We start from the raw sequence: 25,101 nt of genomic DNA, 5'->3' as shown, positions 1-25,101 counted from the left end.
AACCAACACCAGGTTACAAGTGACAGAGTTTCCCTTTATGACAGAAGGGGTGTGAACTGGAGATCAGCAATCTCCAAATCCAGCTGGAGGTGCTGAGTAGTGAACAATGTTTGGGATGAGGGTGACACCCAGTGGAAAGGCAGGAGAATGGTAACGATTTAATCCTCTCAATCCCCTTTGCTTTGGTGACTTCCTCTCCCTCTTGTCATGCGGCATGTGGAAGATGTCAAAGATGGATCCAGAGCCGACTCCTCTCTGGTCACACACAATGTTATCCTCCAATGGGTTGAAAGAACGCCCAGCCTGAGGAAGGATGGAGGCTGACCATCTTGGCTGTCATGGGGAGAGCAAACATATTTAGCACTGGCGAAAGGCCCCAGATTGGCAGCCATGGAGAGAATAAAGATCTCCATCCACAGTATAGGGATATCCTGGGATGGGCAAACTTCCCCTACTACACCCTCTGCCAGTGTCCTTCAGCACTGAACTTGAGGGGCCTACCTCTCAGGGGGAGGGGATTTCAGCCTCCAGGCTGCTCCACTATGTCTGTCATGGCTACGACACCATTGCATACAAAAAGGAAGAGAGTTAGTGCTCATCAGAGATGGAACTGAGTTTGTTTGCTAAGCCACTACTCTCCCATGGTGGCTGCAGTTGTATGTGCCAGAAACTAATCTTTTATTTAAAAACCCCAAAAACTTAGGGCCAGGCCCTCAACTTGTGTAAATTGTCACATCTCCATTGAAGTCAAAGGCGCTACGACAGTTTGCCCCAGCTGAGGATCTGGCCCTAAGGATCTAGTCCTTATGGCTGAAAAGAAAACCTCTAATAACCAGACAGACAGGGAGACAGTAGCTGGGGGTTCTGTAAGGTCAGCTATGAACTCCTTGGTCATTATGATATGATTGTCAAGCCCTGAGAAGGTCCTTTGCCTTAGGTTTGTATTCAGGAATTGATTTGTCTTATAAGGATTATTAATTATTATTATTTATTATTTGTATTATGACAGCTCCCAAAGGCCTTCACTGAAAGCAAGACCCTATTGTATTAAGCACTGTATATACACATAGTAAAAGACAGTCCATGTTTTGAAGAGCTTACAGTATAGACAGACAAAACAAAGAGTGGGAGGGGAAATGGGTGCAGGGAGGTTAAGAGACTTCCCTAAAGTCACACAGCAGGTTGGTGGAAGAGAACCCAGGTCTCCTGACTCTCAGTGCAGTCCCCTATTCAAAAAACAGTGCTGCCCTCTTTTAGTGGCACAATAATCTAGCCATCCTTGAAGCATACTTTGGAAAGTGTCTGCATAAAAATGGGACATGGGACTACATGTTTTACTGTGTATATGACTCCACATCAAGTGTGCTCAGGGAACAGGATGGCTGCTTTATCAGCACTACCAACTCAGCCTGGTTCCTGAGAGTCAAGCTGGGTTCTTTTCATCTTGTGCATCATCACCAGTAACTCTGACCATCAAAGTGCAGTTGAGCAGTCTGCCTCTGTACCCCCACACTAAAGATTCTGCAATGGGAACTTTGTTAACAATTCTGCTGATGCTAACAATTCTGCACAAGCCTCAATAGAATCCAACTCTCTTTCCAAGGCTGTATGAGCTCTGTTTGCAGTGTTGTTGTAGCCATGCTGGTCTCAGGATATTAGAGTGACAAATTGGGTGAGCAACAGAGCATCCTGTGGCACCTTTAAGACTAACAGAAGTATTGGAGTATAAGCTTTCGTGGGTGAATGCCCACTTCATCAGACGCAAGAGACGCAAGACGCCTTGCGTCTGATGAAGTGGGCATTCACCCACGAAAGCTTATGCTCCAATACTTCTGTTAGTCTTAAAGGTGCCACAGGACCCTCTGTTGCTTTTTACAGATTCAGACTAACACGGCTACCCCTCTGATAAATTGGGTGAGGTAATAGCTGTTAATGGACCAACTGCTGTTGGTGAGAGAGACAAGCTTTCAAGCTTACACAGAGCTCTTCCTCACTCAGGCCTGGTCTACACTACAGTTAGGTTGACATAAGGATGCTCCCATCGATGTAACTCTCCCACTACAGTGACTTAATAACTCTACCTCCTCCAGAAACGTAATGCTTAGGTCGATGTAGTTAGGTCAACGCAGTGTCAGTGTAGATACTGTGTTGCTTACATCGACTGTTGCTACCTTTCAGAAGCCATCCCACAATGCCCCACGCTGACAGTTAAATCGGTGCATGCGCTCCTAGTGAGGCCGCGCATCGTTGACACAAGGAGCGTAGTGTGGACGTGTAAAACCAATTCAATTACTGCAGTGGCTGTATGTCGACATAATTTAGGTTGACTTAATTTTGTAGTGTAGACTTGCCCTCAGATCTGGGAAATGTACTCAGAGTCATAGCTAAATACAAGGTGAAACAGATTGTTTAGCACAGTGGTTCTCAAACTGTGGGTTGGGACTCCAAAGTGGGTCGCAACCCCATTTTAATGGGTCACCAGGGCTGGCATTAGACTTGCTGGGGCCCAGGGCCAAAGCCCAAGCCCTACTACCCAGGGCCAAAGCGTGAGCCCCACTGCCTGTGTCTGAAGCCCTTTGGCTTTGGCCCCCCCTCTTGGGGAGGCGGGGCTTGGGTGCCTCAGACTTTGGTCCCCCCCCTGGGGTCGTGTAATAATTTTTGTTATCCAAAGGGGGTTGCGGTGTATTGAAGTTTGAGAACCCCAACTTTAGCGTAAGTAGTTAACACATATTTCAAAGGACCATTCAAGGTGAAGTGGCCAGTTAACACCTCTCTAGTCATAGGGGGGAAAGGAGGGAAAAAAAGCCTGGGGGTGATGGTAAACCCTCACCACTAGCTTTTTTGAAATGTGTGTTAACTACTTATGCTAAACAATTTGTTCCACCTTGTATTTAGTTGTGACACTGTGGGTATGTCTACACAGCAAAGAAAAACCCGCAGCTGGCCCATGCTAGTCGACTCAGGCTCGGGCTAAGGGACTGTTTCATTGCTGTGTGGATTTCTGAGCTTGGGCTGGAGTCCAGGCTCTAGGACCAAGTGGGGTAGGAGGGTCCCAGAGTTCGGGCTCCAGCCGCAGCCCAGAAGTCAACACTACAATGAAACAGCCCCGCAGCCCGAGTCCTGCAAGCCTGAGTCGGCTGGCATGTGCCAGCCACGGGTCTTTCTTTGCTATGTAGACATACCCTGTGAGTACCTTTCTCAGACCTGAAGGAGAGCTGTGTGTAAGCTCAAAAGCTTGTCTCTCTCACCAGCAGAAGTTATCCCATTAAAAGGTATTTCCTCACCAACACAGAGCTCTGCATGTCTAACAGGAGTAAAAAGCAGTCAGATCATATTTCAGTCAGTAGATTCAGCAGCTTGGACTCTGCTACACCCAGGCAGCCCATCTGTGGAGTAAGGAGGGACCAGTTTTACATAGTTATTTTTTTAACCTATCTTCGATCTGAACATAAACAACAATCTATTACTATTATTAGCAATTATGTAAGTGCATCGATCCTCAAAGTGCTTTACCACCATTAGTATTATTATCACCCCCATTTTACAAACAGAGAAGCTGAGGCACAAGAAAGTGAAGTGTCTTGATCAAGGCCACATAGGGAATCAGTATTAGAGCTAGGAATAGAAGTGAAAACTCCCGGTTCCCAGTCCTATGCTCACCCCACTACATTGTACCTCTCAATCTCCCTGTCCCTTAGCCAGGCACAGGCTCTGTAATATGAAAGTCTGCAGGTAAATTCTGTCCCCATTCTGGGAACAGACATGTTTTTCTATTCATTCCACCTTAGAGCTGTGCAGTTCCCTGTCAAACTGCCCATTCTTCCACCATGCACATATGCGGGGAGGAATTCAGAGCTCTCAGGTGTGGCGGGGGAGGAGATGGTTTCTTACCTGGGCTTGCGGCTGGATTCTCAGACTTCCTCTCTGTTAATGGAAACATGGGAAAGGACGTTAATGAGCAGGAAACAAATGGTTTCACTATTACATTTACATCCTGATACTGTGTATCAGAGTGACATGAGACTCTCCCTCGCAAGGAACAAATGGCGGTGAGAGGGGAGGGATTCAGCTCTGTGAGTTTGCGGCCCCTGAAGACCCCTGTTACCTCCTAGCAACAGGGCACCTTTGGTGATGGTGGCGCTTATCTCAGCAGGAAGGATATCAGGCAGTTCTGGACTGCGCTCCCTAGCACATTCCCTCATATTCCTCTTTGGAGCTGCTCCTTTAACAGACCAGCGTTACCTTAGAGAGTGTGAGTCCTTTGAAAGGTCAGGACCCCTCTTGTCCCTATTTGGTGGAAGTGATGTCAGAACATGGGACATGGGCACAGATTTCTTGTAGCTCAGGGGCACCCAGAGAGTTCTGCCTGAGCAAGGATTGAGGAAGGGCTTTTGGAACTGGCCAATTCTCCTGAACCTTTAGTGGACCTGAACCTTCCTCGACAGGTGGATGGAAAGGGTATGTTGATTGTATTGGTTGTTGGAAGGAAGAGGCAGCTGGGAGCCTTATTATGGGTGCCCCTTGATCTCATCTGTGATCTGTGTGAGGGAACAGAAGGCACAAGGTTGTTTTCTCCTCCATTGCACCTCCTCCCAGGGTGGTCTTGTTTGAGTGACAGTAGGTCCAAAGTCCTCAGGGCTGGCTTTACCTTTACAGTGGCCATCATAGTCCACCTGGATCTTGGAGCCAGTAAGGCAGGCATCACGATGCAACTCGCAGTGGTTCAGGTACGTCTTGCCATTGCTGCCACACACAGGCCTCTTATGAGGTTTGCATTGCTGAAAAAGAGCCAGAAAGAGAAGAGCTTTGCCCAACGCCTCTGGTCCCAGGATGGCTGGAGGGAGGCAGTGTGTAAGCCCCATTCTCAGCCCAGCTCGTGGGCATTGTGCACATCTTCCTCAGCGCAAGTAGGGACTGAGAGATACTAACCACCCAGAACCTGTAAGATCTTGTGCAGGAGCTGAGTGGTCTGTAAAATGGGGACCCCACATCCACAAACATTTGTTTCCCCAGCCCCCAGCACTACCACCATACAAGTGACTTAATGAAAGCAGATTTACTAGTGATTAATTTCTGTGTTCTTCAGTATCTATGCTATGTTTGTCTCTGCTTCTGGGTGTGTGTGTGTGTGTGTGTGCAAACCTGTGTGTCTCTGAGTGACTTTGTGTGTGTGTGTGTATGTGTAAGTCTTTCTTTGGGTGGATCTGTCTGCATGGGCTGCAGACACCATCTCAAGGTTTCTGCTGCGGAACTGAAGGCAGGCTCGCAGCTGAGAACCAATTTGGCATTGCCAACGTTTGGGCTGGGAGTTTCCTTTTTGTGTTTCTCTTAGCCTGGGTAAAGGTAATCAACACAGTCAGTTTGCTTACAGCTCCTTTCACTTTCCAGTTCCCAGGGCGGCAGCATCCAGGTTGCAAACGCTGAGGGGGTGGGGACAGGCGGGGTTCTTTAAAAACCAGTGTTCCATTGGTGTAAGAATGTATGGCTTTTTGTAATGGGGAGAGAACAGCAAAATGGGCAGGTTCCGTGTCTCTAAAACTGTCCCTTCTTTCAAGGCCCATCTCAGTATACCTGTAGAGATTTTTTTATTTAAAAAAAGTGTTTAGTGCTGGTTTCTCTAACTCACGCAGACTGGCTATGCTGACAGCAGGCTTGCTGAGAGCATGTGCTCCTCCCCCCACCAGTCCAACTGTGTGCTGACACCCTGCCACACCCTCCCCACATGAGGAGTGCTCCAGCCAGCTCTCCCCTGCATAGTTTGACACTGGGCTGCGGGGTAAGTGGCGAGGGTATAGGCAGCTCAGCCACACTGGCACTACCTGGCGTGGGTCAGCATCTGTGCTGCAATGCACCAGAGGAGAGCACCAGGTTGTGGCGGGGCACTGGGGGCTCATGAGGGGAGAAAAAGGAGCCAGTTCTGGGCGTGCGGGAGGAGAGTATCAGAGTGGATGACAGAGGCAGAGAGAGTGTGTCTGACTGGGGAGGAGGAATTGGCAGGGGAGAGCTGGGAAGAAAAGGGGCTGTAGACTGAAGGGCCCCTCTTGGTTTGGGACTACTTAAGAGCAACTCCCATTGAAGCTATATTGGCTAGTGCTTGAGCGCTAGTGTATTTTATCTGGATCCCTTCAACCTCAAGAAGTCCCCTCTCCCCATCTCCTCTCTACCTCCGGTCATCTGAAAGCTGCTCTATGCCCTACCTCGATGCAGAGGCAGGTGGGCTCCCCCTTCTCCGTCACTGCGCACTCCCGCCCGGCTCCACAGAAAACGTTGGCACAGATTTTGGATTTGCTCTTTGGCTCTTCCTGCAGGATACAAAGTGAGAGACAGAGACAGAGGCAGTGTTACTGAAAACAGCCCCACCTTCAGCTCACAGTGGGGCATAGCTTTTTGCAAAGTTCATGCACATTTTAGACTGAACCAAATTGCCCAGACTGGCATCTCATAGGTGGGCGAATGAGAAGGAAATGACCAATCTATCTGTGCAGCTCAGCCAGCCAATGACTGAGAGCTTGTGAGAATCTGACACCACTCCAGAGGGTGGAAATTCCAAGAAGGAAGGATCTGCTCAGAGTGATGCAAGGGGATATAACGAGGAATGGGGTGAATCTGAGCAGAAGATCTAGTCTGATTGCCAGGAATCTTTTCCTGGTAGTGAGACTTATTAGGCTGTGAAATCATCTCCCAAGGGAAGGGGTGGAAGCTTTCTTGTGTGGGAGCCTTAAAAGTAAGTTGGACAGCGCCCTGGAGAGAATACACTCTAGAGTTCAATCCTGAACAGAAACAGAGAACTCACCATGGATAAGACCAATGGCCTAGTGGTCCCAGTGTCTCTCTGCAATACTACACCAGCACACGTAACCCAGTATCCTGCCTCCACTAGTAGTTCAGTATCAGATGCATCACAGGAAGAAATTCTATAAATGGATAACTATGCAATAACTTTCCCATGGGGGACATTTCTTCTTAGGCCCAGACGGGTAGTAGTTGTCCTATGACCTGAAGCATGAGGTTTATTTGCCTTATACATTTTTATATAACTGCAAATATTCTTGTTACTATTACTATTACAAGTGTCCAATTCTTTTCTGAATACTATTAAGCTCTTGGACTCAATGACAACTAGAGGCAATGGTTGCCACTGGTTCGTGATGCACTCTATAAAAGTGTATTTGCTTTTATCAGTTTTTAGTTTGCTCCCTTTTAATTTCATTGAGTGACCCCCTGTTCTTGTGCTATGAGAGAGGAAGATGGTTCCTTGGTTAGGGCTCTAGCTTGGAACTTGGGTGTCCCAGGTTCAGCTCCCTGTTCTACCACAGATTTCCTGAATGACCTCGGGCAAGTCACTGAATTTCTCTATGCATCAGTTCCCCATTTGTAAAATGGGATCGTAGATGCCAAGGCCAGAACGGACCATTGTGATCACTAGTCTGACCTCCTGTAGAACACAGGCCATAGAAATTCCCCAAAATAATTCCTACAGCAGATGTTTTAGAAAAACATCCAATCTTGATTTTAAAATGGTCAGTGATGGAGAATCCACCACGACACTTGGTAAGTTGTTCCAATGGTTAATTACTGGCACTGTTAAAAATCTATGCCTTATTTCCAGTCTAAATTCATCTAGCTTCAGCTTCCAGGCACTGGATCATGGTATACCTTTGTCTGCTAGATTGAAAAGCCCATTATTAAATATTTGTTCCCTGTGTAGATACCTATAGACTGAGATCAAGTCACCCGTTAACTTTCCCTTTGTTCAGCTAAATAGACTGAGTGCTTTGAGTCTGTCACTATAAGTAAGGATACGATTGTGTCACAGAGATCTCAGATTCTGTGTCTTTAATGGACCTCCTCCTGCAGCAGCAGGCCTTGAGCAGCGGCAGGACTGGCGCAGCAACCAGCAGTCAGCCCCCAAGGCAGAAGCAGCAGCCAGTGGCGTAGCCAGGTGGAGGGACGAGGGGGAGCGGGGAAAAAAAAAAGGCGCCACCCGCTGCGGCGCTTTTACTGACAGGGCAGTGCTCCGGGTCTTCGGCGGCACCTCAGGGGCGGGACCTTCACTGGCTCTGCAGGTCTTCGGTGGCATTTCGGCGATGAAGCTTCAGTGACGCCGAAGACACCCGAAGCAAGTGAAGGTCCTGCTGCCGAAGTGCCGCCAAAGACCCAGAGCGCTGCCCCGTCAGTAAAAGCGCCGCAGCGGGTGGCGCCTAGTTCACATCGACACCGCAGCAAGGAGCGGAACATCAGGCCCGGCTGGGTCGCACGTGAAAGGAAGGGGGCGGCTGGAGCTCCCGGGACGCTGGGACCCCGCATGCCGGGGGAGGGCCCGGGGGGGGGGGCATGTGGGGAGGGGGCACTGCCGGGGGGACCCTGGATCCCAGCAGTGGGGAGCTCCCAGCGGGGGGCAGCCCAGCAGCGCTCTCTGCAGCGGAGGCAGCAGCATCGCCTTGGAGGCAGCGCGGACTCGGAGTCGACAGGCCAGACCCAGCATAGCGCATGCTGAGCAGGGGACCCCTGAGCCGGGCTGTACCGTCTCGGGGGGGGAGGCGTGAGGGAGAGGGGCGGGCTGCAGCTCCCGGGAGGGGACCCAGCTGCCCCCCCCGAAGGCTAATGCATCCAGCAGAGCACCCCCAAGCAGCCACCGGGTGGGGATGTCCCAACCCCGTCCCCGCGCCCATTCCCCAGAGATTGCATACTGTGCCGCTAACCCCTTTCCCCCTCTCCAGCACATGGTGCAGTCCGTTCTGTCCTGGGGCGGTGCTGTATCAGCCAATCAAATCATAACTTGGGGGCCTTCTGACCAATCAGCTGCTGCTTCATGTTACAACCCGATGCAAGGAGGGAGGCATCGGTAAAGTTCTTTAAAGGGTCACCCAGGTGGCGGGGGTGGGGAAGGGGAGAGTTTGGATAGACCAATGGGGGGGTGGCGCCTTTTATTTCCACTGGTGTGAGTTGGAACCCAGGCTCCCAGGTGAGTAAAATTAAAAGGGCGCCACTGGTGCTCAGTGGGGGAGCGGCCGCTCCCCCCCTAGCTACTCTACTGGCAGCAGCGGGGCTGGAGCAGTGGCTGGCAGTCAGCCCTCGGTGGGGCTCCCACTGTTAGTCCTCCCCGCCCCTTCCGGGCATTTTTAGTAAAAGTCACAGAGAGGTCACAGACTTCCATGAATTTTCCATGAAATTTTGCCCATGACCTGTCCGTGACTTTTACTAAAAATACCTGTAACAAAATCTTAACCTTAACTATAAAGCATGTTTTCTAACCCTTTACTCATTTTTGTGGCTCTTCTCTGAACTCTCTCCAATTTTTCTTGAATTGTGGGCACCAGAACAGTACATAGTATCCTAGTGTCAAATACAGAGGTAAAATAATCTTTCTACTCCTACTCGAGATTCCCCTGTTTATGCATCCCAGGATTGCATTAGCTTTTTTGTCCACAATGGGAGCTCATGTTCAGATGACTATCCCCTACATCCCCAAATCTTTTTCAGAGTCTCTGATTCCCAGGTCAGAGTTCACCATCCTGTAAGTATGGTTTACATTCTTTGTTCCTAGATGGATACATTTACCCGAATTTAAATGAATATTGTTTGCTTGGACCCAGTTTACCAAGTGATCCACTTCACTCTGAATCAGTGACTGGCCCTCTTCATTATTTATCACACCCTTAAGTTTTGTGTCATCTGCAAACTTTATCAGTGATAATTTTATGTTTTCTTCCAGGTCATTGATAAAAATGCTAAATAGCATAAGGCCAAGAACTGATCTCTGTGGGACACCAGTGGAAACAGACCTGCTCGATGACGATTCTCCATTCACAGTTACATTTTGAGTACTATCAGTTAGCCAGTTTTTAATCCATTTAATGTCTGCCATATTAATTTTATATCATTCTAGGTTTTTAATAGTCCAGCCTGACTTCAAAGAGGTTTTGTGAGGGTAAATACATTAAAGGTTATGAGTAAGGCTACGATTATGTCACGGAAGTCGCAGGAGTCACGGAATCCGTGACTTCCAGCGACCTCTGTGACATTGGGGGCCCCCACAGCTGACCAGCCACCCTGTAGTGTGAAAAACTGCCATCTGACTGAATGTGCTACTTAGGGTGTACTGAGCATGCTCACACGAACTGAAAATGCTCAGTAACATCTGCTGAAGCCAGCAGCGGGGGACCCCTGCAGCAGCCCAGCCTCCGCGGGCAACCCCCGCAACTGACCGGCCTCCAGCAGGGACCCATGAGCTCCCCAGCTGCCACCGCTGCCAGGGCCCACCCCCGCAGTTGCTCACCCGCCAAGAGCAGCCGGTCTCCGTCCGCGCAGGCAGAGGATCCCGGAGCTGCTCAGCAGCTGCTGGAAGGAGCCTCCTACAGCTCCCCAACTGGTAGTGGTTGGGAACCTGACCCCCGCGCCCTGCTCCACAGGGCAATGGAGACTCTGCAGCTCCCTGCTGCTGCAGGCAGGGGAGGGGCAGGGTGCTGGACCCTCCTCCCTCCCCATTTTGTCAGGGATGGTTTTAGTAAAAGTCAGGGACAGGTCACAGCTTCCGTGATGTTTTGTTTCTTGCCCGTGACCTGTCCCTGACTTTTACTAAAAATATCCATGACAAAATCGTAGCCTTAGTTATCAGGCACTGTGATGGGATGCAGGGGCGCCAGGATTGTATGATTTTTGGTGGTGCCCAGAATGGGTCCAAGCAGAGCCGTCCCCTCCATAGGATGGATCGGGCAACTGCACCAGGCCCTGCGCTTCAGGAGGACGTGGGGTCCAGGGTGGCCTGGGGGACTAGCAGGGGGGGGGCCTGGTGCCGGCAACAGTGAGTGACCTGGCCCTAGCCCGCCCCGCCTCTTCCCAACTTACAAATGTAGATTTTTTTTTTATTACATAACTGCACTCAAAAACAAAACAATGTAAAACTTTACAGCCTACAAGTCCACTCAGTTCTACTTCTTGTTCAGCCAATCGCTCAGACAAACAACTTTGTTTACATTTATGGGAGATAATACTGCCCGCTTCTTGTTTACAATGTCACCTGAAAGTGAGAACTGGCTTTCGCATGGCACTGTTGTAGCCAGCGTCGCAAGATATTTACATTCCAGATGCGCTAAAGATTCATATGCCCCTTGATGCTTCAAACATCATTCCAGGGGACATGCGTCCATGCTGATGACGTTCGTTAAAAATATACTGCGTTAATTAAATTTGTGAGTGAACTCCTTGGGGGAGAACTGTATGTCTCCTGCTGTTTTACCCGCATTCTGCCATATATTTCATGTGATAGCAGTTTCGGATGATGACCCAGCACATGTTGTTCATTTTAAAAACACTTTCACTGCAGATTTGACAAAATGCAAAAAAAAAAAAAAACCAACAACGTGAAATTTCTGAAGATAGCTATAGCCCTCAACCCAAGGTTTAAGAATCTGAAGTGCCTTCCAAAATCTGAGAGGGACGAGGTGTGGAGAAAGCTTTCAGAAGTCTTAAAAGAGCAACTCTTTGATGCGGAAACTACAGAATCCAAACCACCAAAAAAGAAAATCAACCTTCTGCTGGTGGCCTCTGACTCAGATGGTGAAAATGAACATGCGTTGGTCCGCACTGCTTTGGGTCGTTATCGAGCAGAATCTGTCATCAGCATGGACGCATGTCCTCTGGAATGGTGTTAGGGGAGCAATATGGAGCTATCCAAGCTGGAATTTGGGTAGGGTATCTACTCTTCTAAAATATGCTGTAAGATCCGTAATAATCTATTTTAGGGTTTTATATATAGTGCCAAGCACTACACCATACTAAGGAGCACACAAGACCAGATTCCAGAACAAAAAGAAATAAAGTTGTATGTTATTTTGAAATTAAATCAACCAGATTTGCAATTCAAGTGTCTAGCAACAGGTGGCAGTATCCTCCCTCTCCCTAGCCACTTCTCCCGCAGGCCGCAGCATGTGTGCCTCCTCTGAAGTTCAAACCAGTCTCCTGTTCTCATTAAGCTGACTAGGAGCATTAGAACAGCTATAGGTGCCTGGAGGGGGCACAGCCAAGCTAGCTGGAATTCTCAAACCTCTTCAAACCACCCTGCTGTGGGCTGGCAATATCCCACCTCTGGCAGCAGCACCTTCCTTGTACCCCAGGAGAAGGGCTGCTGCTCGCCAGGCGTGGGACAGGAATGTTGGCAGGATGACACAGCAGGAAATGATCTTTTAAGGCAACTTGTCCAAGGACAACTTGCCTCTCAAATGCAGTTGCCAGAATAGGAAATCCAGTTGCTCTGCTTTTAATTTTAAATCGAAGTGAGATATTTTATGTTTTGTTTTGAATTAACCCGTATTGTTCATAGCTAGGGACTAGACTCCCTGACCCAAAAGGTCCTTTCCAGTCCTGTGTCCATACACCCCTGGTTCGGAGCAGCATTTAAATCCCGGCTGCACTGACTGAGGGGCCCCTCAGGCGTGAGGCTGAAAATGAAAACAGAATGGTTTCTTTGTAGAAATTACTGAATGACTGAAAAAATCTGATTTGCCTGCCCAGCCACTACTATGATGTATTCTTCCTCCAGCTTCCACTCAGCCAGTTGCACCCCAGACTACATTCTGGGCTATCATCTGCATGGATCCCCTAAGTGGAGTCTGGGGAGCAACTCAGGGGAAGGTAAATAATGGGTTAGTGGTTACAGCTTAGACATGGGAATTAGGACTTCTGGGCTCTACTCTGGCTCTGTTACAGGCTTCCTGGTGACACTGGGCAAGTACTTTCCCAGTGATATAAATTCTCATAGTTGTATCTTGAGTCTGGTGGTATTTGGTGTTTGTCTTAAAGCCCCAACTCCTGGAGTCATGTGAATAAGTGAGAATCTCAGCTTTCATTCAGTAGTACAAAGTTAGCCCACATGGTTGCAGAGAAAAACTTGAAAACATGACCAGTCAAGGCACAAACACCAGAAGGCAAATAAAAAGAACCCAGAATGTATTTTTGGAATGTTATGATAGTTAAACTAATCTCATATTTGTAGGCCTGACTGGTGATTTCTGAACACTTGGGATTGGTGACACTGCAGCCTCTCTGTGCCTCAGTTTCCTCATCTGTCACAGTGGGTTTATGAAGTCTAATTAATGTCTAGAAAGTGCTTGGATAGAGAGAAAGCAAAGGGCAGCGGGTTATTAAATGCTGTGTGGTGACATTTACAAGGATACCCATAAAAAGCCAGTTTTCCTTTTCAGACTCCGGAGGAAGCAGGAAGGAGCCCAGCACGGGGACTGAAATCTCTCTAGATTCTCATTCTCCACGGAGTACAGTCCCCAGTGTTTCTGGGCAGCGGGATCCAGGACTCTGTCTTTCCCTGCTAAAGCTGCAGTGGCCATAAACTCACTAGCTATTTTCTCAGAGATGATGGGGAAGGCTGCTTGCTACTACCATCAGTGTATACGGATTGGATGGGACAAAACCCAAAGCAGCCATGTCCTGGTCAGCTTCACACACAGCCCAGATTATCCAAGACTATTGACACTGGGCCGGGAAACATACCTACCCAGCCGGTTTCAAAGAAGGCTGGGCAGTGTGGATGGGAACAAGCTATATTTAAAGAGCATTTAGCAACCACTCTTGCAAGGGGGGGGTCTAAGAATGGTTCAGTCAGGAGGGAGGTGCTGTGCTGGGCACAGGGCCTGGAACTGCAGAGGAAGGCCTGCAGCGAGACACATAAAATGTCTCCTTCCTCAGCAGCCGCTTCCAAGCTGCAGAGAGTGAGTGGGCAGGGAAGAGACATCTACCAGGTACCTGTAGGCAATGGTGCTCATCAGGCATGTGTTGCTACAAGGAATCGCCATGGCAACAGACAATGTCAGGCTTCAAGGTGGATTTCTAAAATTAGGCAGCTGGGTTTATATTTTGGCTTCTCTTCTTCAGCACAAACTGTAATTGATGAAAGTGTCTGAAGCACAGGGGATTTCTATGGGAGCATTTCAGGGCCTCTCTCCCAAGTACAGAGGGAGGGGCACCATACCTGTGTGTGTGCGCTAACAAGACAAGAGCGTGTCTCTCTGTGTAGGAATGGCGGTGAGCATAGGTGCGTGTGTACATGAGCATAAGTCTGCAGGAGGAGCTATAGTTGCATATTAAAGACAGGCAACTATCTCAAGATACAGGCAGTATTAGCCTTGCATGTTCTTCCAGGGAAGCCTGTATGCACTGCACCTTTCCTTGCTTTGCCTGGTGCTCACACCTGCGCTGGGAGCTGGCCACATTAGCCACTTTTACTTTACAAACTTCCAAATTAGATGTGGGGACTTTCCCAAGATGAATGTGACTATCTGGGGAAGGCAGAAATGTGAGCAGTTCTACAACAAAAACAGCTGTATGGGGGGAGAACGGTGGGTACAAACTGTACAGTGCAGGTGACCATATGTCCACTCTGCTCCCCTTCAAACCTGTCCTGTGGTAAGGCAGCTATTCCCAATGGCACACATGCTATGAGAAATTGGCAAGGAAACCAACACGTTCCATTGGGGGGGTCTTAATAATAAGCTAGAAAACAAACCACTCAGGTCATTTGGTGTAGATATATACACTGTAAAATCTTCTCTGTTCTCCTTACCCCCTTACCTACAGTCCTGGCTGCAATGGGAAGGGAATTCATGCTATTCAATTGGGACCCAATCCTGCAGCCATTGACATCAACAGGTAGCTGTGACACTGACTGTAGTGAAAGTAGGTTCAGGCTCTTTTCTTTTTCTCCTGTCTGCCAAAATTACTTATGGAATTTAGTAAAATTCCCAGACCCCCTTATACTAGGCTCTGTACTGTTCACTGTAATAACAAGACTGCATTTCTGTCCTGCTCAAAATCCAAGGAGATCACAGTGCTTTACAGATGTTAATGAATCAAGCCTGCCTGGGAAGCAGTTCATTATGCCCATTTTACAAGGGGAAAAATGAGGCACAGAAGCCCCTGCATATGCTAGACCAAAAGGAAGTAGCAACAAAATGTTGGTTGGAACACCCTGCGTTTACAAAGTTTATGCAGCCCCTTGAGTCCACAGGTAGTTGCATCCGTTGGTTGCAACACCTGGGACAAAGTTGTAGTTTAGGTGTAATCAGTGCAATTTACCACAGTCTCTCCCCAGACAGACAGGAGAAAATAAGCATCACAAAGCAGTGCTTCGTGTTTGGAAAGTACTCAAAAGACTCTTCTCCTACCAGTGCTGATGAGCACAATGAGGTGAATCAGGAGTCCCAGAATGCACTGGCACATCCACATTTGTAAGCTGTGCCCTGTGCAGTTGCTAAACCATCTCAAGGACATGTGAGGGAACCAAACATTTCTGCCAACTGATGCCTCTGTAACAGTTTCCTCTCACTGCAAACAGATCCTTAGAGCTGGAATCATTGGATCAAAGAGACAGATCCAGAAAAAGAATCCAGATCTCCTGACTCTCAGTCCTGGGCCTTTACCCATTATGGAGTTTGAGAAGAGGCAGATACATAACATGGAGCTGCAGATATCTGGATGGAGGCTGGATGGCCCTAGGGAACTGCACTTTCAAGGTCCTTTTAACCCACTCCACCCTTATCCTTCCTCCACATTTTCCCCTCATCCACGGGAAGCCACAGTCTCCCACCTTAATTTTAGGGTTGCCTGGCGTCCGGTTTTTGACTGGAACACCCGGTCAAAAAGGAACCCTGGCGGCTCCGGTCAGCACCACTGACTGGGTTGTTAAAAGTCCAGTCGGCAGCGCAGCGGGGGTCCGGGGGCTAAGGCAGGCTCACTATCTGCCCTAGCCCCGAGTGGCTCCCGGAAGTGGCTGCCAGGTCCCTGTGGCCCCATGGCGGCCAGGGAAGCTCCGTGTGCTGCCCCCGCCCCTACTGCTGGCTCCACTGCTCCCATTGGCCAGGAACCACGACCAATGGGAGGTGCAGGGGCAGCATCTGTGGGCACGAGGACATCATGCACTGCACAGAGCCGCCTGGCTGCGTCTCTGCCTAGGGGCGGCAGGGACCTGGCTGATGCTTCCTGGGAGCCGCAGTAAGCGCCGTTGGGACCCAGCACCCCATCTCGCACCCCAACTCCCTGTTCCAGTCTGGAGTCCCCTCCTGCACCCAAACTCCCTCCTGGAGTCCGCAACCCCCCACCAATACCCTGCCCCAGCCCTGAGCCCCCTCCTACACCCCAAACCCCTCATCCCCGGTCCCACCCCAGAGCCCACCCCCCCAGTCAGGACCCTCACCTCCTTGCATCCCAACCACCTGCCCCAGCCCGGAGCCCCCTCCTGCACCCCCCACCCAACAGCCTACATCCCCAGCTGGAGTCCTCACCTTCCCCCGCAGCCCAACCCCCTGCCCCTACCCGGAGCCCACTCCCGCAACCCAAACCCCTCATCCCTGGCCCCACCCAGAGCCCACACCCCCAGCCCAGAGCCCATACCCCACCGCACTCCAACCCCCTGTCCCAGCCTGGAGCCCACTCCCGCACCTGAAGCCCCTCATCCCTGGCCCTACCACATAGCCCGCACCCCCAGCCGGAGCCCTCATCCCCTCCCGCACCCCAACCCCCTGCCCCAGCCCGGTGAAAGTGAGTGAGGGTGGGGAGAGCAAGTGACTTAGGGAGGGGGGATGGCACGAGTGGGAGCAGGGCCTCGGAGAACAGACAGGACAGGGATGGGGCCTCAGGGAAAGGGTGGGGGTATTCGGTTTTGTGTGATTAGAAAGTTGGCAACCCTACTTAATCTGCCTCTAACAGCACCTCCATTGTCAAAACATTTCATTTCATTCTTCACTGATCAGCAAAGTTCCAACAGAAGTGGATGTCTGCTTGGCAATGCAGAGGGGCTGCTAACAGCCGGTATGCCACCGTGCCAGGAATGGAAGCCCTTCCTTGGGGAAGCCCCAACTGCAGAGAAGCCTGTGCCCCAAATCCATCAATCCAACTGCAACAATGCATGTGAGCCACCTTAATCACTTCCTGCAGCTCCTGTTCTCAGCTAACATCAGGGGATTGGTTCAGTTGTTATAAATGAATCACACAATAAAATGCAGCCCCTGGAAGATTTTTAATGCTTAAAATATGAATATTTAATTGAGGCTAGGCTAGGTTTTGCTAATGGAAGATAAAGGCAGGCATTTCTGACTATGCTGGAGATCAAGGCATTTGAATCAAGTACCCAGTCTAGAAGTAGAGGCAGATGGGCCAGGGAAGAACAGGCCTGAAATTCTTAGGATTCAAAGGAGAATATTTCTTGTTTCCGTCCCTCCATTTTTGGCCTTTAGTTCTTTGTTCCACCAGGGAGTAGAAGTGCTGTAATACTGCAAAAAAGGCTGCCCTTGTGGTATTTCCAGTAGGAGACAAGACATAGGCCATGTCCACACTGCAGAAATGTATCATGTTAGAAAACATGTTAACAAACATGTAATGCTCACAGCAATGCAAAGAGGCCACAGTGCTCCCTGGGAGAATTCCCCCAGAGCAGGAGCAGAGTAGGGCTGATACATGTAACTCTATGTTGCACTCCTGTGCAGCCCCCATTGAGCATGTAATCTGGCCCAGTCCGTGTGACTCACTCTGTAACAGCTGCTCTCTTGAAGTGAAACTGATCTCCAAAATGGAGGGCCTCACAGCAGAGAGAATCCTTAGACATGTCACAGGTGCACTACAAGACACAGTAACTCTGACAAGCATACACCCACATCTAGTCTTGCTGCATGTGCTCCCAGTGGGGAGTGAGGAGGAGCTGGCCTTGTTACAGCTCCCCCTGGCATCCATTTCCAACTGCAGGGGTGAACGGAGCCCAGGCCCCAACCCCCTAGTGAAGAGGAGAGAATCTTTTGCCAGGCAGAGCTTCTCCTTTATAGTGAAATTCTGCTTCTAGAGAATTAGTTTTATAGAGAAGGACATGTCACTATCAGAGGCTTAGGGTGACCAGATGTCCCGATTTTATAGGGACAGTCCTGATATTTGGGGCTTTTTCTTATATAGAAGCCTATTACCCCCCACCCCCGTCCCGAATTTTCACACACTTGCTGTCTGGTCGTCACCCTACAGAGGCTCCACAGTAACAAGATTCTGGCTTTTCTTTTAAGCTAGCAGGAATATCTGATCAATGCCCCATAAGCCTTGGGAACTCCTATTTTAAATCTAAAATCCCAAAGCAACATTCTGTGATGCCCTGAAGATGGGACAAGGACACAAGAGATTCTTGAGCAGGAGGCCATTCCTAGGCTAATAAAAACTGATCTGGAAAGGAAGGAAGAGAATGATTCTGTCGGCCTCACTCTCCCGGCTACCCATGGGTCTGCTCATCTCTCTCCTGGGAATCTCTTTGAACCATAGTAACTGCGATTTAATGGCCAAAACCACGGTGCCGTTTTTCCTTTCCTCCAGCTGGCACTGCAGCATCTATAGAGCAGGGAGCTGGACTGCACTGTGCCTCTCCATGCAACAAAACTGCCAGCCAACCCTCACTGCAGGAACTTCCTTGTCAGTGCTGGTTAGGGACAAGGCACTGGACAGTGAGAGCAGAAACTGATTTGCAGACACCAAGCTGAGCTTGCAGTCTCAGCTATGGAGGTAGCAGATTTGATCCCAAAGGAAGGGAAGAGCTATGAGACAGCAAGATACCACTGCTGCAGAGTCACTTTGCTGGCCACAATCATGTGCTTGAATACTGTGGGGAGGGACACGTAGCATGTTTTATTTTGTATAGCATTTAATCAAAAACATCTGGCACGTCAATCTGAGAATCTGAAAGCACTTTACAGGCATTAATGAATTTAGCCTCACAGTCCTTGTTTTTATTAGGCCATTATACCCGTTACAAATAGGGAAACAGAGGCACAGAGGTGAAGTGACTTGCCCAATGTCACACAGTGACTAGGCAGAGCTGGGAACAGAACAAAGATATTCAGTGCCCTGAACCAGTGGCAAGACCAGACGCCTGCCTTTCATACCCAAAGGACAATAATCTGACATGTTTCCTTGTTCTTAGTGGGTGGGGATTCTAGTTCCCAGAGCCATTGTATTATGAGGAAGGCCCCATGTTGTCATGGGTGGGGTTATGGAATCTATGATTTTCACGTCCTGTTTGTTTGCTTTTTAAAAAAATATCCATGACTTATGACACTTGGGAATTTTTGCACATGGGTGGGTGCCTGAGCTGGCGAGAGCTTAAACGACAACCTTAACTGCTGCCAGATCGAGCCCTTGGCTGCATGAGAGAGAGGTAGGAACTCTCCCCTTAGGGCTAGTTCGTTCACGCTCATGGGAGTCCACGAGGCTGTAATTTCTCTGGGTTTGGTGGGTAAGGACAGGGAGCTGAAGCAGCAGTGGCTCCCTCCTGCCTGCCTTGTCCTCTCCCTGCTTTGAAATGTTCCTTCTGCCAGTGGGGCAGCAAAAAAACATTCTGGCAACTCTTTGCCATGCAGGCAGTCCCCTTGCACTAGGACTACTCATGAGAGCCCACTACTGCCCCTCAATACTCCGGGGCACAGCATAGAGGTCAGGGCAGGATGGAGAATCCAGACCACTATCTCCATTTTACAAGGTGGAAACTAAAGTACAAAGAGGTGAAGTAACTTGCCTAAGGTCACAGAGTGAGTCAGTGGTAGCCCAGGGAATAGCCCCCAGACTAGCTTTAAGGGACCCAAGGAACTCTTTTAGCTCCTCCCATCTTCCCCCTCTCATATTTCCTTCAGAAGGAAAGAAAACATACGGGAAATAACACTAAGAGTTGTGGTTATTAGGTCTTAACTCTCTTCTACAGCCGCAGTCTCCAATGGGTGGCACTTGCTTTAAGGGGTGTGGGTGCCCAGGCTGGAGGCTGGGGTGTGTGAACAGCCTATGGGAAGGTTCTGAAAAGGGATGGAGTAAGAGGAATCTGCCAAAGTGGGGGAGTCTGGGGGAGAGTGCAGCTCTGCTATGGACACGCAGGATCTGTTAGGGCACTGGTGAAGGGCTGCCAAAGATCAAGGAACTGGGGAAGGACAGGGCTGTGCTGAGAGGTGGGGCTTGCTAAGAAGGGGCATGCAGGGGAAAAGGTCTGCAGATATATGGGGTTTCAGGCAGGAATGCCAGTGCTGCAAAGCTTTGCCATATAATCTCCCTGAGGAAGGGGCCAACTTTTGAGGGGTAGGCAGTGGTGTAACGACAGGAGCGAAGGAGGCTCTCTTGGCTTTTACAATGTGATATTTTTTCTACTGAGATCCTGACGACTGGGGAGTAAATGAATGTGTGGGTTTGGGAGGGAGAGGGAGGGGAGTTAAAACCTAGCTATAAGAGCTCAGTGAAGTGAAGAATCAGTACAAGAAGAGCAGAGGGGGCTTCCCAAGGATACAATGCTTCAGAGAGGGACACTTTCCTCTTCTCACAAGGGTCTAGAAACAGCAAACCAGTGGCAAGCTGATCCCCCAATTTAAAAGGGCAGCTGATTCCCCTGCATAACTGCATAACAGCAGAGTTGGGCCATTTGGGGACCAGCACAAGAGGAATTGTGAACCCTGAGTTACTATTGGCTATTTTCCTTCAGTTAATGCTGCCAAACTGACAGTCTTGGAGACAGAACATTGTTGCTCACCTCTAATCAGGAGGGGGCCCTTCTAGCAGTGAGTGGGGAGTTAAATCTTTGTGTCCCATTTGATCCTTGGCCTCTTTGCTGACACTGACAACAGGGGAGCTGTGATAGGGTGAAGGATCTAGCAGGGAAGAGGAGCAGAAAATTGGTGATCTCAGTGTAAAGTAGGGCTGTCAATTAATCGCAGTTAACTCATGTGATTAACTAAAAAATAATAATAATTGCGATTAAAAAAAGTGTTAAACAATAAAATACCAATTGAAATTTATTAAATATTTTGGATGTTTTTCTACATTTTCAAATATATTGATTTCAATTAAAACACAGAATGGTAAGTGTACTGTGCTCACTTTATACTATTTTTTTATTACAAATATTTGTAAAAATGATAAAATAAATAGTATTTTTCTATTCACCTCATACAAGTACTGTAGTGCAATCTCTTTATGGTGAAAGTACAACTTACAAATGTAGATTTTTTTTGGTCCATAATTGCATTCAAAAACAAAACAACGTAAAACTTTAGAGCCTATAAGTCCACTCAGTCCTACTTCTTGTTCAGCCAATTGCTAAGACAAACAAGTTTGTTTATATTTATGGGAGATAATGCTGCCCGCTTCTTATTTAAAATGTCACCTGAAAGTGAGAACTGGCTTTCACATGGGCACTGTTGTAGCCAGAATTGCAAGGTATTTACGTGCCAGATATACTAAACATTCGTATGCCCCTTCATGCTTCGGCCACCATTCCAGAGGACATGCTTGCATGCTGATGACACTCGTTAAAAAAATACTGAGTTAATTACATTTGTGACTGAACTTCTTGGGGGAGAATTGTATGTCTCCTGCCTGCTCTATGCTTTACCCGCATTCTGCCATATATTTCATGTTATGGCAGTCTCAGATGATGACACGTCGTTTGTTTTGAGAACACTTTCACTGCAGATTTAACAAAACGCAAAGAAGGTACCAATGTGAGATTTCTAAAGATAGTTACAGCACCTGACCCAAGGATTAAGAATCTGAAGTGCCTTCCAAAATCTGAGAGGGACGAGGTGTGGAGCATGCTTTCAGATGTCTTAAAAGAGCAACACTCCGATGCGGAACTACAGTATCTCCGATGCGGAACTACAGTATCCAAACCACCAAAAAGGAAAATCAAACTTCTGCTGGTGGCATCTGACTCAGATGATGAAAATGAACATGCGTCGGTCCACTCTGCTTTGGATTGTTATTGAGCAGAACCCGTCATCAGCATGTCCTCTGGAATGGTTGTCAAAGCATGAAGGAACATATGAATCTTTCGAGCATTTGGAACATAAATATCTTGTGATGCCGGCTACAACCATGCCATGAGAACACCTGTTCTCACTTTCATATGACATTGTCAGTAAGAAGCTGGCGGCATTATTTCCTGCAAATGTAAACAAACTTGTTTGTCTGAGCAATTGGCTGAACAAGAAGTAGGACTGAGTGGACTTGCAGCCTCTACAATTTTACATTGTTTTATTTTTAAATGCAGTTATTTTTTTGTACATAATTCTACATTTGTAAGTTCAACTTTCGTGATAAAGAGATTGCAGCACAGTACGTGTATGAGGTGAATTGAAAATACTATTTCTTCTGTTTTTTACAGTGCAAATATTTGTAATAAAAGTAAGTATAAAGTGAGTACTGTACACTTTGAATTCTGTGTTGTAATTGAAATCAATATACTTGAAAATGTAGAAAACATCCAAAAATATTTAAATAAATGGTATTCTATTATTAACAGAGTGATTAATTGCGATTAATTTTTTTAATTGTGCGATTAGTTGCAATTACTTTTTTTAATCGCTTGACAGCTCTAGTGTAAAGCACTATATAGAATTTAGAACTACTATCAGCCTCAGCTCAGATGAAGCCCAGGACTGGAATAGCAGGAAGGCTGCAGGTCAGGAGTGAGGGGCATTGGCAGAGCTGTGTGGGGAGTCCAGGACTGGAATTGGCAGAGCTGAATGTGTTAATACTCATAATCCTCTAGAAATCCTTTCAGTGACTGACCGTAAGCTCTTCTCATTCTTGCAATGCAAAGTGCCCAGACCTCCCAGTGGTCTGTACTTCAGAGTTAGCGCACACACAGTGGGCGACAGGGGCCTGCACTGAGCCTGTGGTGACTGCTGGGGGGCGGCGGGGGGGAGACGGGGTGGGACGTCCAGTGGAAGAAGGCAGATGGAATGAAATGTGCTCCTGCACTCTGTAACTATGGCAACTGCTGGTCAAAGGGAAAGGTTCTAGTCTTCCCAGGAAATGCCTATGGATATGTGAGTGGGGTGGGGTCACGAACCACACATGGGCACCCATGATCCCCTTCACCTTTTACCCTGATCTCGACAGCCACAGACTGCACCAGACAGGACTCTCTCAAGCTGAATATTGGGCTAAATCCTGCGGGCCTTACTCAGGCAAACTGCTCTGTCTACACTACAGGGGAAATTCGATCTAAGCTACACAATTTGAGTTACGCAAATAGCTTAACTCAAATTGACGTAGCTTAGATCTACTTACCGCAGGATCCACACTATGCGATGTCGACGGGAGATGCTCTCCTGTCAACTCCCCCTACTTTTCTCAATCCGGTGGAGTACAGGAGTCGACGGGAGAGTGATCTGCGGTCGATTTAGCGGGTCTTCACTAGACCCGCTAAATCTGAAGTACAGATCACTGGGAGGTCTGGGCACTTTGCTTTCCAAGAATGAGAAGAGCTTACGGTCAGTCACTGAAAGGATTTCTAGAGGATTATGAGTATTAACTCATTCACTAGACCCGCTAAATCGACCACCGCTGCATCGATTGTTGCTCTGTAAGTGTAGACAAGCACTCCCCAGAGGACACACTTCAGTGTGAGGGCTGAGCAGCAACAGAGAAAGGATCAGAGGATTTAGCCTCGTGGGAACAGAGCTTGCATGAGAACTTCAGGACCCAGCTCTTAAGACCTGCAGAATGAAGCTAATTTTTAAAAATAAAGCCTATTGGGGGGGAGAGGGTTTTAAACAATGAGCTCAAGGGAAACATAAAGGGCTGGATTCTGCCCTGATTTACCCTGGTGTATCTCTATTGATTTCCCAGGAGTTACTCCTGATTTACACCAGAAAATGTAAGCGGGAGCAGAAACATGCCCAAAGGATGCCAACTACATTGTTCTGGGTGTTAATTAGAAAGAGGGATTGTTTTGGGGGGGGGGGGGGGGGGAGGAGATTCTTTTGCAGTAAACCCCAGGAGTCCTGATTCCCAGCCCCCTGTTCTCTCCCCTCAGTCACAATCCCTCACAGGACTGGGAATAGCATCTAGTTCCCTGCTCTAAGATCTGTAGAACCATCCTATGTGGATTATGTGCCACTGAGAGCATGAAGCATGGGACTGTGTAGGCCTGGAGGCTCAAGAGCAGGAGTTTTGTGATTGTTTAAGGAATAAATCTAGGGTTTACTGACCTCTAATAACTCCTAACCTAAATCATCACCACTTTGTGTTTAAAGTGGAGATATTCTTTCCCCATTCCTTCTGCCCCTGCAATCTGGGCCTTTCCACCATAGTGGGTGTGTAACTAATAAAAACTAATCTAGGACTCTAGCATCTCTCGCTCATCATGGGCTTTGGAATATCTGTTAGCCACTTAGGAAGAATTTTGATGCACATTCCCATGGTTCTCTTTAAAAAACAAACTCAATTGTGCTTCAGTGGGAGCAGCTCTCCTCTGATTCACTCCAGTTAAGTGTACAGCGCTGTTATAACCAGGCAAATCTCTGTCATAATTCTGTCTGGGCTGCAAGGCCCCCATCTTCTACTCCATCACAGCCCCCTCCCAAACATTCATCCCCCCCATTCTCCCATGCCCAGTTTCCTTAGAAGCCTGTGCTAGTTGCTTCGAGAAAAAAGGGAGGAATTGCTTTGTTTGGCATTGTCCTGCAACAAGGATATCACACTCCCATTTATTTAGGATGACATTAAGTTTGTCTGCTAAGAGATAGTATGTCTAGAGGTTAGGTCAGGAGACTGAGAGTCAGGACTCCTGGGTTCTATTCCCAGATTTTTCATTCTCTGCTGTGTGACCTTCAGTGATCTACTCAGACCAGAATTTTCTATCTTGCCTAAAGTTTGGCTCTTAAATCCATATGTAGGCACCTAGATAGGTGGCTTGAATTGCAAAGATGCAGAGCACCCAGCAGTTCCCATTGAAGTCAACCAGAGAAATGGGCTCAGCACCTCCATGGCCCATTCAAACCTTGACATCTCTGCTGAGACTGCCAATCAAGGGAACCAATTGGTGCTGGTTGTGATGGTTATTTTTGCGATGTGGATACTTGCACAAAAAGAGATCACCAACCTCTCTTTTTTCATACTGTCCACAGAATGGCCATCAGACACTAACGATTTTTACTCTATTCACTTGCACTGGATTTGAGGCAGTGACCTATAGAAAAAAGGCTCGGAGTCCCCTTACCAATGCCCCAAGCCACCTAACTTCTCCTGTAGCTCATGATCCCCTCATTCCCTGCAAGGAGATCACTGGACAAATGTTTCAGT

The 25,101-nt window shown here is 48.2% G+C and overlaps 1 protein-coding gene across 1 annotated transcript in view; it reads right to left on the bottom strand.

Moving 5' to 3' along the window:
• FSTL1 (follistatin like 1) overlaps positions 1–25,101 on the bottom strand; it is a 176,325-nt gene that overhangs the window by 8,804 nt on the left and 142,420 nt on the right. The window contains exons 5-7 of the mRNA XM_065417493.1: positions 6,198–6,302; positions 4,649–4,778; positions 3,892–3,924 (exon numbers count right to left, since the gene is read on the bottom strand). Of these exons, the coding sequence (XP_065273565.1) occupies positions 3,892–3,924; positions 4,649–4,778; positions 6,198–6,302 (268 nt within the window). The remainder of the gene's footprint in view (positions 1–3,891; positions 3,925–4,648; positions 4,779–6,197; positions 6,303–25,101) is intronic.

This window comes from Emys orbicularis, chromosome 1 (assembly GCF_028017835.1).
Source record: "Emys orbicularis isolate rEmyOrb1 chromosome 1, rEmyOrb1.hap1, whole genome shotgun sequence".
Taxonomy (NCBI): Eukaryota; Metazoa; Chordata; order Testudines; family Emydidae; genus Emys; species Emys orbicularis.
The sequence above is the reverse complement of the archived record's forward strand: the minus strand, read 5'-3'. Positions and strand labels throughout refer to the sequence as shown.